The sequence below is a fragment of the Marmota flaviventris genome, chromosome 17 (genome assembly GCF_047511675.1).
Source record: "Marmota flaviventris isolate mMarFla1 chromosome 17, mMarFla1.hap1, whole genome shotgun sequence".
Classification (NCBI taxonomy): domain Eukaryota; kingdom Metazoa; phylum Chordata; class Mammalia; order Rodentia; family Sciuridae; genus Marmota; species Marmota flaviventris.
In genome coordinates, this window is record NC_092514.1 from 2,679,213 (window position 1) to 2,695,351 (window position 16,139).

Consider the following 16,139-nt stretch of genomic DNA (forward strand, 5'->3'; position numbering starts at 1 on the left):
ATACGGTGGAAGTACCCTTACGTAGCTGGCCTTGGCTTGATGGAGAGGGATGATTTGAAAGCATTTGATGCGTGGAGTCACTCCTGGATCAGGATGATGAGCTACCCTCCACCAGCTGTTTCACAGCAAGCATTTCAGTGTAGCTTACAGCTCACCAATAAGCAGTGAAAAAGAAAAAACACATCTGTGACCCAATTTTTACTTAGTTAACAGTAATTTATATCATGCACCAAACTGGATGAAACCCAAGAAAGAAGTCCTTGGTACTTCAATTTTCTCACTAAAAATAAAAGCACTTGCTTTTCATTCATTTCATGGGATGGTGGATTGCACGGATGTACCAGAAAATATGGAAAAGTACCTACATACCAAAAAATATGACCAGTAGTGTCATCCTAAATGGAAAAAAAATAAATATATAAAAGATTCATATCTGAAAACACCTCATAGTTTCTGTTAGAACAGCATCTTCCTAATAAGTGCTTGGTCAATGCAGATGATTATGTCAATGAAAAACATTCTTGTGTTTGATACAATGGTTATACTGGTGGGATCCTAACAAAAACAAAAACAAAACAAAAACTTTCCTCCAAACCGGGTTTTTCTAATTGTAAATATTTCTAGTATTATTTTTGGTTTTTATTTTTAATTTTTTCCTCTCTGGAAGGATTTAATAAGTTGTTGTTGTTTCCTAGGGCTGGGGTTTGAACCCAGAGCATTGTACAAGGTAGGAGAGTCCTCTACTACTGAACTATATCCCTAGCCTATAAGGCAAGTCTTAAATGAAATTATGTTACCTAGGAAAAGATGTATTTGGCTGCAGTGAGGAAGATGGAATTATGGAAGAGGGAATATTAAGTTTCTGTGTGTATGTGATTAATATAATTAAATGTCATTTGTGAACTTTCAAACAATTTTTAATTCAACTCTCAACAAAGAATTTGTTGAATTTGGTGTCACATCCATTTTTGCTGAGCTGAATCAATTTAAGGAAAAGAAGCCTTGTGCCCATTAAGGTAACTTGGAAGTCATGGTTTCCAGTAAATAGATGGGTAATAAGTGGTGGATTTAGACTGAAACACCATCTCTATCCCTTAATAGCTGTGGAATTTAGAGCAAATTCCCTATGAATCATTTTCTTCACTTGTACCTAGGTGGAAAATAACTGAAGTTTGTTATTTTGCTATTTTTTCAAGGGCAACAAAAATAGTTAATAGAAGAACTCTGACATAGATTCCTTTTGATTTAAAGAAATGGAAGAAACATTTCATTGCTCTGTCACAACAGGGGCCTGGCTAAGAAACCTGGCCTCTCCTCTGCTCTGTATATACACAGGTACCCACAAGCAATGATATGATAGCTTTAATACAACTTAAATCTTTCTGGGAATTACAACCTCATGTGCATGGGACTGTGCATGTACGAGCATAATGAGTTTGAGCAGTAGGGGCAAAATTACATATGATTTTATTCTTGAAGAATAAGCAATCCATTTAATATGTTCCTAGTTGGAGCATGAGATTCATGCATGTCCTATAAAGCCTACTCACTAACAGACTAAACTATTAAAACAAAAAGAAGACATACAGAAATTATGGCACATGTTATAGGTTCCCTGAAAGCACTACATTAATAAACTGGAATTAAGAATGACCATAGCAATCACTTAAAAAAATAGCTCATTAGAAAGCTTAAGTGTGTGTGTGTGTGTGTGTGTGTGTGTGTGTTTTAAATAATTCACTACCTCACTTTACACTTCCCAGGTCTAAGCATCCTCAAGGTGACTTACATGCACACCTCACTGAAGGATGATCTTGCACTGTTTGGAAGAAAAGTACAATGTGAAGTCACACTGTGATTGAATCTTTAGATTCTGCACTCCCTATAGGAATCCAGAGTAAAGCCATTTGGGTTTCTCTTCTAGCATACCAATTAGCAGGAGCAAAGGAGGGCCAGCCTGGGATGAAGGAGACATCAGAGACATCCGTGTCCCTGAAATTCTAACAGTGCTCATAAGCCTGGGCTTTACACCATCATCTGAAGAGCTGTGAGACCAAGGGTAATGCTTGTAAAATACTCTTTGCTGCTGATGAAAATATATGGCACTTCAAAATAGCCTGCTACATGGAAAAACAATCTGCTACATTCCAAATTCTGAATACAGCTAACATTGAAATAAAAACTGTCTGGATTAACTGTTGGAATAAGAGAGAGCTTATTTCATCCTGTCCCTGCCTGTCTGGAAACTGGTAACCATCTTTTAAGGTGCAGCTCAGACATTACCTTGCCATTATGCAATATTTTACATCTAATATCCACCAAGGAAGGTTAATTAAATTGGTGAAGGTACTACTTTGTAGTTGGATTTCTACAGATAACTCTGTGCTGGACATGCAGACCCAAGTAAATGCTTGTGAAATTAATGAGAATGTCCATAATCGGGTCTCAAACAATAGTAGGAGGACTCATTGAAGGAGGCCAGATGTAAAATAGGCAAAAGATGAAGAGGTAGTTGATTGAGTTAGCCAGGGAGTTTAAGCATGGAGTTCAAGAAAAATGCCAGGATATGCTTCAATTTATGCTTGCCTTGAAGAATAAATCATTTTCCCTATATCTCATTTATACCACTTATTGGGAAAACTAAAAAAGGTTTGCCAAGAACCTACTTTGTGGGTCTGACACAGAACCTGCTAATACCTACAAAGATTACTGTAGTTCAGAGTACAGATTGAACATCCCTACTCTGAAAATCTACAATCCAATATGCAAAACTTTGAGTGGTGCAGGATATCACAGATGAAAAATGCCATGCCTGACCTCATGTGAGGGATTGCAGTTAAAATGCTGCACGACACAGTTTTTCCAAGAGGAAAAAAAAGGCTCTCCTAGATCCTTTAGCATGCTACAAAAACTGTTTCATGCACAAAATTATTAAAAATACTGTATAAAATTATCTTCAGACATGTGTATAAGGTGCACATGAAACATAAATGACTGTGATTAGACTGGGGTCCTATCCCCAAGACAGCTCATTATATATAAGTTCAAATATTCCAAAGTCCAGAAGCTGAAATCTAAAAACCTTGTTTCAAGCATTTCAGATAAGGGATACTCAACCTATATTAGACATAAAAATAAAAGACCAACAATTATCATTACAAAAGGTCAGTAAAATAAAGTAGCAATGTGGGAGCCATGTGGGAATTGTTCACATTTTATAAGAACAATGAAGTAAGAAAAAACCCAAAGTCTTCTTTGGGACCTTGAATTAATAGGAAATGCTCAAGATCTAAACTGATGCTCTATTTGGGGCAGACCACCTTTCTTTGAAATGACTTAGCTAAAAGCAAGCCTCTCTTTTGTAGTCCTAGATTCAAGTGTAAATGTGTTATTATACATATAACAGTATAACATCATCTCTGTTTACAGTAAACAGAAAAAGTAAAAGCCTCCATTTCAGAAGAAGAAGATTCAACCCATGTGAACTTCACTTTCAAGATATCCTGTCATTCAAGATGTCATGTTTCATCTCAGCAGATAGAACTGGCTCCGCACCTCTGTCTCCAGTCTCTGTGGATCAGTAGATAGCTTAAGGACCCAGCAAACTAAATGAACAGTTTTGTATTTTTTTCAAGGTAGAGTGGAGGTTAGGATAAGCTGAGGGTCCATCCTAACTTAATGATCCTCTAACCATGAACAGGAGAGGAGAGGAGGGAAGGGGAGGGAAGGGGAGGGGAGGGGAGGGGAGGGGAGAGCACTGCAAATGTGCTGATGAGGCAGGAGGAGGGGCCAGCACTTCCCCCTTCATACTTCTTCAGAGCCTCCTGCCCTCTTTCAGCTTATGAGGGCTCCAATGAGTTCTAAAAAGTCTCTTCTCAGCAAAAGAAACAATCTGTGAGGTGAATAGAGAGCCTACATCTTGGGAGCAAATCTTTACCTGTCACACATCAGATACAGCACTAATCTCTAGGGTATATAAAGAACACAAAAAGCTAAACACCAAAAAAAACCAAATAACCCAATCAATAAATGGGCCAAGAACCTGAACAGACACTTCTAAGAAGATGATGTACAATCAATCAGCAAATACATGAAAAAATGTTCATCATCATTAACAATTAGAGAAATGCAAATCAAAACCACTCTTAAGATTTCATCTCACTTCTGTCAGAATGGCAGCTGTTATGCATACAAACAACAATAAGTGTTGGCGAGGATTTGGGGAAAAAGACACACTCATACACTGCTGTTGGGACTGCAAATTGGTGCAGCCAATACGGAAAGCAATATGGAGATTTCTTGGGAAATTGGGAATGGAACCACCATTTGACCCAGCTATCCCTCTCCTTGGTCTATACCCAAAGGACTTAAAAATAGCATACTATAGGGGCACAGCCATATCGATGTTTATAGCAGCACAATTCACAATAGCTAAATGAAGGGCATCTAGGTTGTGGATCCAACCTAGATTCCCTTCAGCAGATGAATGGATAAAAAAAATATGGCATATATACTCAATGGAATATTACTCAGTGATAAGAGAATAAAATCATGGTATTTGCAGGTAAATGAATGGAGTTAGAGAAGATAATGCTAAGTGAAGTGAAGTTAGTCAATCCCAAAAAACCAAATGCCAAATGTTTTCTTTGATATAAGGAAGCTGATTCATATTGGGATAGGGAGTGGGAGCACGGGAGGAATAGAGGAACTCTAGATAGGGCAGAGGGGTTGGAGGGAAATGGAGGGTGCATGAAGTTATTAATGATGGTGGAACGTGATGGACATTATTATCCAAAGTACATGTATGAAGACATGAATTTGTGTGAATATACTGTGTATACAACCAGAGATATGAAAAATTGTTCTCTATATGTGTAATAAGAATTGTAATATATTCCACTGTCATATATAAATAAAAAATAATAATTTTTTTAAAAAAAAGACTTCACTTGTGTCTTCACTGGATCCTGAGATGAGGATGAGAAAATTTCTAGTTTGTCCTCTGATGATAAGAAAATATCATTTTGGAGCAACAAAGAATTTCAAACATGCCAAAGAATTCATTTCATTTCTGAAATGGATTTAAATGACCTTTCACAAAGAATAAAAAATATTATCACAAGAGATAGGCACAATCGAAAACATAAGAGCACGACTGCATGGGATCATAGATATTTAAATGATCATCTTATACTAAAATTGGTCTGGGAGAAAATCGAGTTCATTGAGAGTCAGACTTGCTTCTAGACCTTTGACCTTGACAGTCAGTCTCATTCCAAATTGCTATGCCTCAGTTTTCCCAGTGACATGGCTATATCAGAGACCCAGCATCTGAGAGGCCCCGCATGGCCAGGACGCATCTCTTCCCCATGGTTTCATCTGCCTGATCTAAAGTTCTAGTGAAAAAAAAAACACGAAAAAACAAACAGAAAACAAAAAGCAAGATGATCTTAAGGGTCCTCAATGACTCTACGGTTCTTAGGACAAAAAGAAAAAGAATTATTGTAATTATGTACCTGTGACATAACAAAGAAAAAATTAAAACTATTATAATCTCTAATGCTCTCCCTCCTACCCCCCATTCACTGTTCCAAATACAGGAATGTGCTCGCTAAAATACTTCCAACAATATTACTGCACAACTCCAGAGGGCGCCATTCATACCAAAGGCAGTGTAATGAGGTTTCCTGGCATGTGCCACTCAGAGACCCTGAGGAAAATACTTTTAGAGCTCAGCGAGCCTGTGTTGGAATCTAATCTCCACTAATCACTACTGATGTGACCCTTGGCAAGCTATTTAATAATCTCTCTGATCCTGTTTCCTTCTCTGTAAAATGAAGATAATACATTGTATTTCCAAAGGCTGATTTAAAAACTAAGTAAGATAAGACATGTAAAGAGTCTGGTGGAGGGCAGCATACCAACACCAACATTTGTTCTCTAAAATCACAAAACTAACATGTTTCAAAGTACAATAAACATTGTGGCCTAAGTATAAGGAGACATCAAAATATTTTGTGAAATAGGAAAGTTGTTCATCTGCCTAAGATGGAACAGGTAGGCAAAAGTTAAAGGGGTCAGGATATAGTGATCCCAGAAACACATCATTTTTAAGTCTCAGGATTGTGATAAGTAGCAGAAAGGAAGACTAATGAGCACACTAATTTATCAGGGTGTGTAGGTACAACTGTTATCAAGGACCAGCAACTGTTTAAATAAGACAGACTACATTCATTAAGGACATATGTGCTGCCAACAAATTACAACAGGCTTACCACAAACTTTTTTCTGGGACTTGATCTCATTAAACTTACTCTTTCTCAGACTGTAAGAAAGCAATATTGAACTTTATCCAATACACATACAAACAATGTAACTTTAGATATATGGATTCTCATCTCAACTCTGCATCATTTGGTGTTCAAAAATGAAGATATCTAAAGGACTGGGTCAATGATTGACAGAGACAGCTGGTTGGACTTATGGGAAAGCTGAGATATTCAAAGAGAACATCTTAGAAATGCAGGCGTTCCCATGGAACTGCACTTGCTTCTGGCCTCTCATGAAGAAGTAAAATGCTCTGGAAGAGTCTTTCTCCAAGAGCAATAGCAATTTCAAATTCATAAAGGCACGCTATTTTTATGGTTGATAGCCATACAAGCTGCTGACCACACTGACACTAATGAGAGAAATGTTCCACAGCAAGAAGTGAAGATCAAGAAAGTAATCTGATCTTAAGCTATAACAGATCTAACTTAAGAGCTAATGAAGAATAAGGGAAAGCTGGGTATTCTGTCCAACTTTTCATTCACAAAAAAACAGACACCACTAGTCCAAAACCCAGTGTACTGCAATCTTTTACCAAATCAGTTAAGGTTGGATTTCCAAAGCAGAGTTCATTTGAAGATCACTGATGGCACAGGCATGAGAGAGAGTTCCATCTCATTATATTTGCCACAGAGGTTGGTGTTGGTTGACATTTCCTTTAAATATTTAACTTTGTTTTTGTCCAACAAGAAGTGGCCACTTTGAAGAAAATATGCACCACATATCACCTCTTATATTTTTCTAGGACTAAACAGAGAAGCTATAATAAAAAACTGCATCAATGCTTAAGAAAGACTTTCAAGGTTATTTGGATCATTATCTTTCAGTTTAAGAGTAATACAAACACTTCCAAGGATAATAATAAAGAATTGGACATTGTTTTCTCTTTATGATGCCATGCAGACTAATGGCAAAGTGAGAGTGTGTGCTTCAGCTGGGGACAGAATAGTAGATTCCACCCCAAATTCAAATGAAGAATATATGAAAGGCCAAGGAGAAGAGGCAGAATCTCTACTGTGATTTTCATTTAATATTTATTAAGGCAAAATTGGTGCATTTTTAAAAACACATTTTGCAAAACCAAGAAAACAGGTCAGCAAAAAGACCAATGATATAAAATAACTCTTCTCCAACTCAGAGTGATTGGCAAGTCTTTTATATTTTTAGCACAGTTTGAATTCCCTAAAAAGACTTGCCACCTAAAAGAAATGTGTGATCACCCTCTAAAAGTGTCTCACTGTGCTGCCTAAGATGGTACTCACCCTGTAACACTGGCTTATGGCCCTCATTCTAACTCATTTTTGTGTGCCAAGGAATAAACATGAGACTGGATATTATTTCAACAAAAGGGACAAAATCAATTGGAATTTTTATATTAGCATTTGTAAAACAACTTGAGAAATAACAGGAAAAAGCAACCCAGAAAATAGTGTTCTGCGGAGAAATTATAGAAAAGGGGGTAAACAAGAAAAAGTGAAAGGTGGCTCATTGTTCTAAAAAGACCATCTTTTGTGTAAGAGTGAAAACATACCACTGTGTCTAGATGTAGCATAGTGTACACTCTCTAAGATAATTTAATGCTGCCTACTTCAGAGCATTTTGATTCTTTTGTATGCTTTTAATTATGCTGCTGAATATTTTTTTTTATATAAAGAAGCAAGTCTAAGGAAACAGGATGACTAAAGTCACACAGATGCCCACTCACCTCCCATAATTTTGGATTGGCAGTTAATAAACTCCGGCTTCCTGTCTGTGAGGTATCTCTGGCAGGTGTGGTGGAGGATCTGGAAGAAGGTGCACTTTTCTGAGGCTGTGCTGGCTACCCACTGGTCAAAAGCATTTTCAAACAACAAATCAAACTCTGCAGAATCCTGGAAAAGACAGTGAGATAACTACTGATCTCAATCTGTAAAGACTGCTGCTTCCAGTTTTCCCCTGTCAAAAGACTCAGAAAGGCTAAAACAAAGACTGTGGTACCAATTGTAAGGCTCAGCTTTATTACGACCCAAGTGTGTGGAGGGTCCATGTTTCTATGTATATCAAGCAAAATTCAAATCACATGGAATTTATAGATGTCCCTAGAAAGATAGTATTACAGAAGTAAAGACAGTCTAACTACACACTGATGGTCAGAATTCCAACTGTTTTATTTTCCCAATTACTCGGAAGATGGATGACCTCAGGTTCTCAGCATTGACCTCTATTAATCTTGCCCCTAAACTTTGGTAGTAAGAGAATCTCCCTTATTTTAATAGAAAATAACAATTTACATTTTATTCTTCTTCATTATTGATGTTTTGGGGGTGTGTACATACATATATGCAAAGGGATGGTATTTTAAATATATATCTATATCATAAATGTTTCTCTTGTTAAATCCAAAGGAATACTAGTACAAAATTCTTAAGGTGTCATTAACTGATTTGATTCTTCGTAGATAATCCTTGTCATTGGTGGCATTGGGGGACAAATGCAGCTTTGATGAGACTTGCCCTCTGCTATGAACGTCACTGGAGGCAGCATTTCTGCAACAAACATCCCTTTGGGTGCTCCATCAAACAAAAGAACTAGATCTGTAATTTCCTATAGGAAGTGAAGAGGCATAGGAAGTTTTAGTTCCATGACTGAAATAGAGAAAGAGGCATGTGGGGCTGACAGTCTTGTTTGGGATGATTCAAACCACCCCCACCACTACCAAGGTCAATCAGAATCATCTTGTAAAGAGAATTCCTTCAGCCAGCATAGAGCTATTCACTCACCCGATTAGGATAGATACCATTAACCTGGCGAAGCTGCTCTAGCATCCACTGTGATCTCCGCACGAACGATGTGGACCCTTCAAACTGTTTGACCTTCGTGATAGATGCCTGTGTGGGCTTCTTGTTTGTCACTGCCAAGAAAAGACCAGAGACATTAGTGGGCCTGCAGGCTGGTTTATATTCTCCTTCAGTGTGTATGCACGATGGAGAGAATCTGAATGAATGTGTGCCTTTGGTGGGGGGATATGAATGCAAAAGAAATAGAAGTTTCAGTCTCCCCTCTCTAGCTGTTTATAACATAACTGCAAAAGCTGCTTCCTTTATGTCTTCATCCAATCAAACAAAAAACAGCTTAACTAAATAACACCAAAAACCTTTAATAGAGGCTACAAGTGCACAATTGCAGCTTGCAGGGAAAGAAACATGTGGGGCTGACAGGCATCAGGCTGGGTTCATTAGGAGGGCTAAATTTTAAAGGAAGTGATAGTTTCAAGCTCCCTGGGGAAACCATAATGCTTATTTACAGTTTGATAGTGTATCAATACCTGAGGCCTCAGTGATAAGGAGTAATCTCAACTCTCAAGTAACCAAAAAAATAAATAAAAAAGAACTATTTGTTTTTATAATATCATCCAGTGTATATATAGTTTGCATCTGATTAAGACTATATCTGGCATTCTGGGCAAAGTCCCCACATATGAATTTTTGAAGTCACTATACTCACAGGACCACGGCCACCCCTCCTTAGCCTCTGGCAGTTTCCCCCCTTCCAACTGCAGATGGACTTCACCGCCTCTCAGATTGATGTCAAACACCAGGACAAAGTCACCCTGAGCATTTCTACATCTGCTTACTTGGTGGTTTAGAGACTAATAATGGTGGGAGAGATAATTAACGGTCTTAAAAGCACTTTCCTAAAAGCTCCTCCTGAGTCCTGGATGTGGAAGTTAGTAAAGATTAAAGAGAAATGATGCCATGGAGGAATTAGGGAAAGCAGAGAGCACCATGCGCTGCAAAGAATTTGAGCTAATCACAGCCTGCGGAGGCCTGAGTAGCTGTGTCAGAAGAAAATGCATATTCTTTTTTTTTGTTGTTGTTTTCAATAATTCGGCAGATGCTTGAAAGAAAAGGATTCTCGAGGGACAAGGGACAGAAAGCATTTGCTCCAGTCACATTTGATGATTAGAAGTCTCTATGGTTCAGGCATTATAAAACGCTTTGTAGTATCTGGGGTCACTGAAGTAGGAGAGCAGAGACCACAGAAAAGCATGGAAGGAAGATACTCTGCCTTTGGATACAGTGAGCATCCACAAGCCCAGCTCTGAAGAGTCCCTATGGTCTCAGTACAATCTCCCCCCTTGCTCCTAGCCAGTACTTAGCAAACTCTTTTTTTTTTTTAAACTTCAAATAATGTTTTGGTTTACTGCCCATTATTTCAGTTATTTTTGCCCAACAGCTTCTGGACATTTTTACACTATTTAAATTTACTTTTACGGTTAAAAAGTCATCATGATCATACCCATAATCAGAGGAGATTTTATAGTATTTATCACAAATGGCCTCTCTTCATAGGTCTATCCTATTCGGAATAACCATTTCCATAAGTAAATTCAGGCAATATTACTAGTGTGCCCAGGGCTCTGTCCATCCATTTATTTCAGTTTATTTATTTATTTATTTTTTCATCTCCTATGACATAAATAGGAGTCCTAATAGGTTCCTCTGATAGTTGTACTCTGCTCTTATATTTTAATGTCAAAGAAAACACACACCTGGAATACATGCAGGCCCAGAATGTGCTTAAAAGATTAAAGAAAGAATGCTTTTCAATAACAGGAAAACATGGGTTCCTGTATTAGACGCACACCCCTAAACACACAAAGAGGATTTCCTCCCTTGTTTATGTAAATCATATGACATTTAAGCATCTTGAGAAACTTGAAGGCTTTCCTTCTAACTTCAGTTAAAGTTGTTATGAACTCCTATTTTTATTTCAGGTCCATTTGTTTCCAATTAGTTTACAGCATTATAAAAACTCAAATTCAATGCAAGATCACTGTATATGCCTGGCATGTTTAAAATTCACTTTTTAGGAGGGCAAGTTCCATTGCAAGTTTGTCATTAAAATGAGAAGGGCAGGAACCCCACCCACAATGACAAGTGTCCCAGCAAAATTCCTCAGCTGTGATCACACTGGACAGTGGCCATTTTTGATGGAAACAGTTATAATTCTATCCATTCCCACTGTCTTTCCCTATTAGTTTATTCCTTGCCCAGTTCTTAGAGTCTGGCTAGTTTTCCTGGGCACTGAGCCCAGTTTGGTTTAATTTCTGTTGAATGTTATTTTCCCTAACATCCCAGTTTCTATTTTGAAGCAGGTGCCTTAAAATTATGTTATTATATACACATTATATAGAATTAAATATAGAATTTCCCTTTCTAAAATCAAAACACTTGGCTAAACATACCATGGCCATACTTTTTGAGTACTTAAGAAATGATGGTTTAAATCCTTCCTTGTTTGAGTATTTTTGGGGTTCATAGCTCATAAAAAAAGTAAGACACCCAGGTTTTCGATGTCTATTTCACTGTTTTAATGAAAGATAGCTCATAAAAAAAGTAAGACACCCAGGTTTTCGATGTCTATTTCACTGTTTTAATGAAAGATAGTAACTCATCTTCTCCTTCCAAAAGAAAATTAATTGAAAGCATACATGGAAAATGCAAATTACCTGTATTAGTAATATCATAAGCTATATCCAACAACCCCTCTATGATAGACTCCAATGTGCATTATTTTTAATATCTTTAAAGTTCAGATAACGGGGACACTTTCATATGATTTCATCAATTATGAGGAAAATAAGCTATACAGACATTTAGAGGGGACAGAGTGGGTATGACACACCTAGGTAATATTGCAGAGCACCCAGAATGAGGACATTTCCTCTGGTGTCCACTCTGATTGCACATCAGAATCACCTGGGAGCTCTTACAACAAAGGTCCTGAATTGGGTGAGCTGGAACACCTTGGATGGAGCTCTGGTATGAATATTTTAATTCTCCCAAGTGATTCAAATGCGTATTGATTGCTGGGAATCAATGAACTTATGTATTAATTAATTCAATAAATATTTATGGAACATTTAGGTTTTGAAGGCAATTTGAAGATTAAATAAGATAAAATCTTGAATCACGAATTTGGATGTGATTAGGGGAATTATGCAAAAGAAGCCAGGCAGACTGGGGAGAGCCTATCTTAAAATAAAAAAGGCTGAGGGTGTAGCTTAGTGGTAGAGTATCCCTGGGTTCCATGCCCAGTGCGGCAAAGAAAAAAAAAAGAATTATGCAGAAGAGTTCTAAAATATAATAGTAGGATATACAAATCATCTGAGGATCTGAGGTGTTTGGGTCGGGGTTTTAAGGATGAAGATGGAGTTGGGGAAGTCAGGGAGGCTCCAAGAAGCAGCCACATCTCAGGCCTGACATGGTCATCCCTGTTAGGGACTTCTATGATTCCCCAAACCTGTCTATTCAAAATTAAATAGAGGACTGAAATATCTTTTAATAACTCTGGGATGGGATGGGGTTGTGGCTCAGTGGTAGAGCATTTGCCTAGCATGAGTGATGCACCAGATTCAATTCTCAGCACCACATGAAAATAAATAAAATAAAGTTCATCAACAACTAAAAAATGAAATAAAAAAAAAAAAAACTGTGGGAGGCTGAGGCAGGAAGATCGCAGGTTCAAGGCTAGCCTCAGCAACATAGTGAGGCTGTAAGCAATCTAGTGAGATCCTATCTGAAAATAAAAATAAATAAATAAATAAATAAAAAGGGCTAGGAATGTGGTTCAGTGGGTTCAGTCACTGGTACTTCCAAAACCAAAATAAACAACAACAACAAAACCAAAACAAAACAACAACAAACCCTCAGTGATATTCCAAAGTACTTAGAATAAATCCAAGTCCCTTAACCATGACCTGCAAAGGCCTGCATGTGCTTGGGTACCTCCCAAGCTCATCTCATTGCCCCTTCCTTTTTGTACTCAGTTTACTTTTTGATCACTTTATCCAAGTAGATTCCCAACATGCTATTTCATTCACATCACACTCAATGTTCATTTTTAAAAATGGGTTAATTTCAAGCTTGCATTAAATATTCAGTGTTTGCTTCTCTGAGAAATTTGCAAAAAACAAAAACCAGACTGTTATTGTGTCCCCCAGTTCTACAAAATATACGATATAGATAAATCCCCATGAGGCTCTTCTAAGTTACTTCCTACTGGTTTGTGTTATAGGATTATAAATTGACATAGTGCTTTTTCACAATAGAATTTAATATTTTAAAAAATCAATTTTATATAGCTACTAGTTTTGCTCTTGAGATTATAATACCTGTGATAATCATTGCCATTATCTGACCATTATTTTATAGATAAGGAAACTGAGGCACAGAAAGAGCTGACTTTCCAAAGTTGTCTGTTCTTTTTTTAATTTTTTATTGTTGGTTGTTCAAAACATTACATGTTTCTTGATATATCATATTTCACACTTTGATTCAAGTGGGTTATGAACTCCCATTTTTACCCCATATACAGATTGCAGAATCACATCAGTTACACATCCACTGATTTACATATTGCCATACTAGTGTCTGTTGTGTTCTGCTGCCTTTCCTATCCTCTACTATCCCCCCTCCCCTCCCCTCTTCTCTCTCTACCCCCTCTACTGTCATTCATTTCTCCCCCTTGTATTATTTTTCCCTTTCCCCTCACTTCCTCTTGTATGTACTTTTGTATAACCCTGAGGGTCTCCTTCCATTTCCATGCAATTTCCCTTCTCTCTCCCTTTCCCTCCCACCTCTCATCCCTGTTTAATGTTAATCTTCTTCTCCTGCTCTTCGTCCCTACTCTGTTCTTAGTTACTCTCCTTATATCAAAGAAGACATTTGGCATTTGTTTTTTAGGGATTGGTTAGCTTCACTTAGCATAATCTGCTCTAATGCCATCCATTTCCCTGCAAATTCTATGATTTTGTCATTTTTTAATGCAGAGTAATACTCCATTGTGTATAAATGCCACATTTTTTTATCCATTCGTCTATTGAAGGGCATCTAGGTTGGTTCCACAGTCTAGCTATTGTGAATTGAGCTGCTATGAACATTGATGTAGCAGTGTCCCTGTAGCATGCTCTTTTCAGGTCTTTAGGGAATAGACCGAGAAGGGGAATAGCTGGGTCAAATGGTGGCTCCATTCCCAGCTTTCCAAGAAATCTCCATACTGCTTTCCAAATTGGCTGCACCAATTTGCAGTCCCACCAGCAATGTACAAGTGTACCCTTTTCCCCACATCCTCGCCAGCACTTGTTGTTGTTTGACTTCATAATGGCTGCCAATCTTACTGGAGTGAAATGGTATCTTAGGGTGGTTTTGATTTGCATTTCTCTGACTGCTAGGGATAGTGAGCATTTTTTCATGTACTTGTTGATTGATAGTATGTCCTCCTTTGAGAAGTGTCTGTTCAGGTCCTTGGCCCATTTGTTGATTGGGTTATTTGTTATCTTATTGTCTAATTTTTTGAGTTCTTTGTATATTCTGGATATTAGGGCTCTATCTGAAGTGTGAGGAGTAAAGATTTGTTCCCAGGATATAGGCTCCCTATTTACCTCTCTTATTGTTTCTTTTGCTGAGAAAAAACTTTTTAGTTTGTGTAATTCATTGTCGAAGTGATCTTTCATTGTCTGATTTTGGTGTCTAATGTCTTCTTTGATACTCCAGATCATCTGAAGCACGTATATCCTGAATTCTTTATCTGACATTCCATCTACTGCAGCTGTTACCTCTTCTAAAGTTGAGTTGACCTGCATTGCTTGTGGTCCTTTCTTTCCTTGTCTTTTCATACTGCTTGCATTTCTTTCTGCTTGGTGAAACTGTTGTGTTTTTGAAATGTTTTTTTCCCCTATATATTTATATTGCTCTTGTATAGTTGAAAAGTCTCCCTTGCAGGGTCAGGCGGCGGTCTGCCTACCTTGCAGGCGCGGGCAGCGGCTCTGCTCTGCCCCTCCTCCAATTGGTGTGAGGTGTCTACCACGCCCGCGGACCCCTGGGCCTGTTCTGCCGGTCGGTCGCAGGTCTGCCTACTTTGCAGGCGCGGGCGGCGGCTCTGCTCTGCCCTTACTCCAATTGGGGTGTCGTGACAACCACACCGGCAGGTCACTGGGGCTGTTCCGGGTGCGGGCGGCGGCTCTGATCTGCCCCTACGCCAATTGGGGTGACGAGTGTACCACACTGGCAGGCCACCGGGCCTGATCTGCGGGTCGGTTGCAGGTCTGCCTACCCTGCAGGCGCGGGCGGCGGCTCTGCTCTGCTCCCCCTCCAATTGGTGTGACTTGTCTACCACACCCGCGGACCGTTGGCCCTTTCCGGGCGCGGGCGAAGGCTCTGCTCTGCTCCTACTCCAATTGGGGTGACGTGCCTAACACCCTGGCCAGCCGCTGGGCCTGTTCCACGGGTCAGTCGCAGGTCTGCCTACCTTGCGGGCACGGGCGGCGGCTCTGCTCTGCCCCTACTCCAAATGGGGTGACATGTCTGTCACACTGGTAAGCCACTGGGCCTGTCCCGCTGGTCGGTCGCAGGTCTGCCCACCTTTCGGGCATGGGTGGCGGCTCTGCTCTGCCCCTACTCCAATTGGGGTGTTGTGACTACCATGCCGGCAGGTCGCTGGGCCTGTTTCTGGCGGCAGCCCGGCTCCTCCCCTCTGGCTCGAAGACAAAGCGAGAGAGACTCGGGTGTCTGTGACTCACCCTCCCTACCAGGAGACCAACTGTTTCTGTCGCCGCTGGTATTGATGAAGTTCTCTCCTCCGCTGCTTTCTGATGACATCAGATCTCTGCCATGTTGGTATCCTATGCGAATGGCAGCATCTCGTTCCCTTTGCCGGGCAACCAAAGCAAAGGGTGAGTCCTGACCGGCCCTTACAGGCCCCGTCTCAGTCCTGTTGCCACTGCCCACGAAGGCTCGGTTGGTATTTACCTCCACAGTACTCAGCAGGAC

At 39.3% G+C, this 16,139-nt stretch overlaps 1 protein-coding gene and 1 long non-coding RNA gene across 5 annotated transcripts in view; one reads left to right on the plus strand and one right to left on the minus strand.

Moving 5' to 3' along the window:
* Nucleotides 1–4,898, plus strand: part of LOC139702261 (uncharacterized) — a 38,913-nt gene extending 34,015 nt beyond the window's left edge. Inside the window, exons 4-6 of one of the 4 annotated variants that reach the window (XR_011704839.1) lie at nucleotides 1,197–1,335; nucleotides 1,925–2,059; nucleotides 3,430–4,898. This is a non-coding gene — a long non-coding RNA (uncharacterized lncRNA). Of the gene's footprint in view, nucleotides 1–1,196; nucleotides 1,336–1,924; nucleotides 2,266–3,429 lie in introns of all 4 variants that reach the window. The other 3 variants (XR_011704838.1, XR_011704837.1, XR_011704840.1) reach the window with 3 other exon arrangements.
* Nucleotides 1–16,139, minus strand: part of LOC139701369 (syntaxin-binding protein 6-like) — a 170,743-nt gene that overhangs the window by 37,442 nt on the left and 117,162 nt on the right. The window contains exons 2-3 of the mRNA XM_071602915.1: nucleotides 9,087–9,217; nucleotides 8,033–8,198 (exon numbers count right to left, since the gene is read on the minus strand). Coding sequence (XP_071459016.1) covers nucleotides 8,033–8,198; nucleotides 9,087–9,217 — 297 coding nt within the window. The remainder of the gene's footprint in view (nucleotides 1–8,032; nucleotides 8,199–9,086; nucleotides 9,218–16,139) is intronic.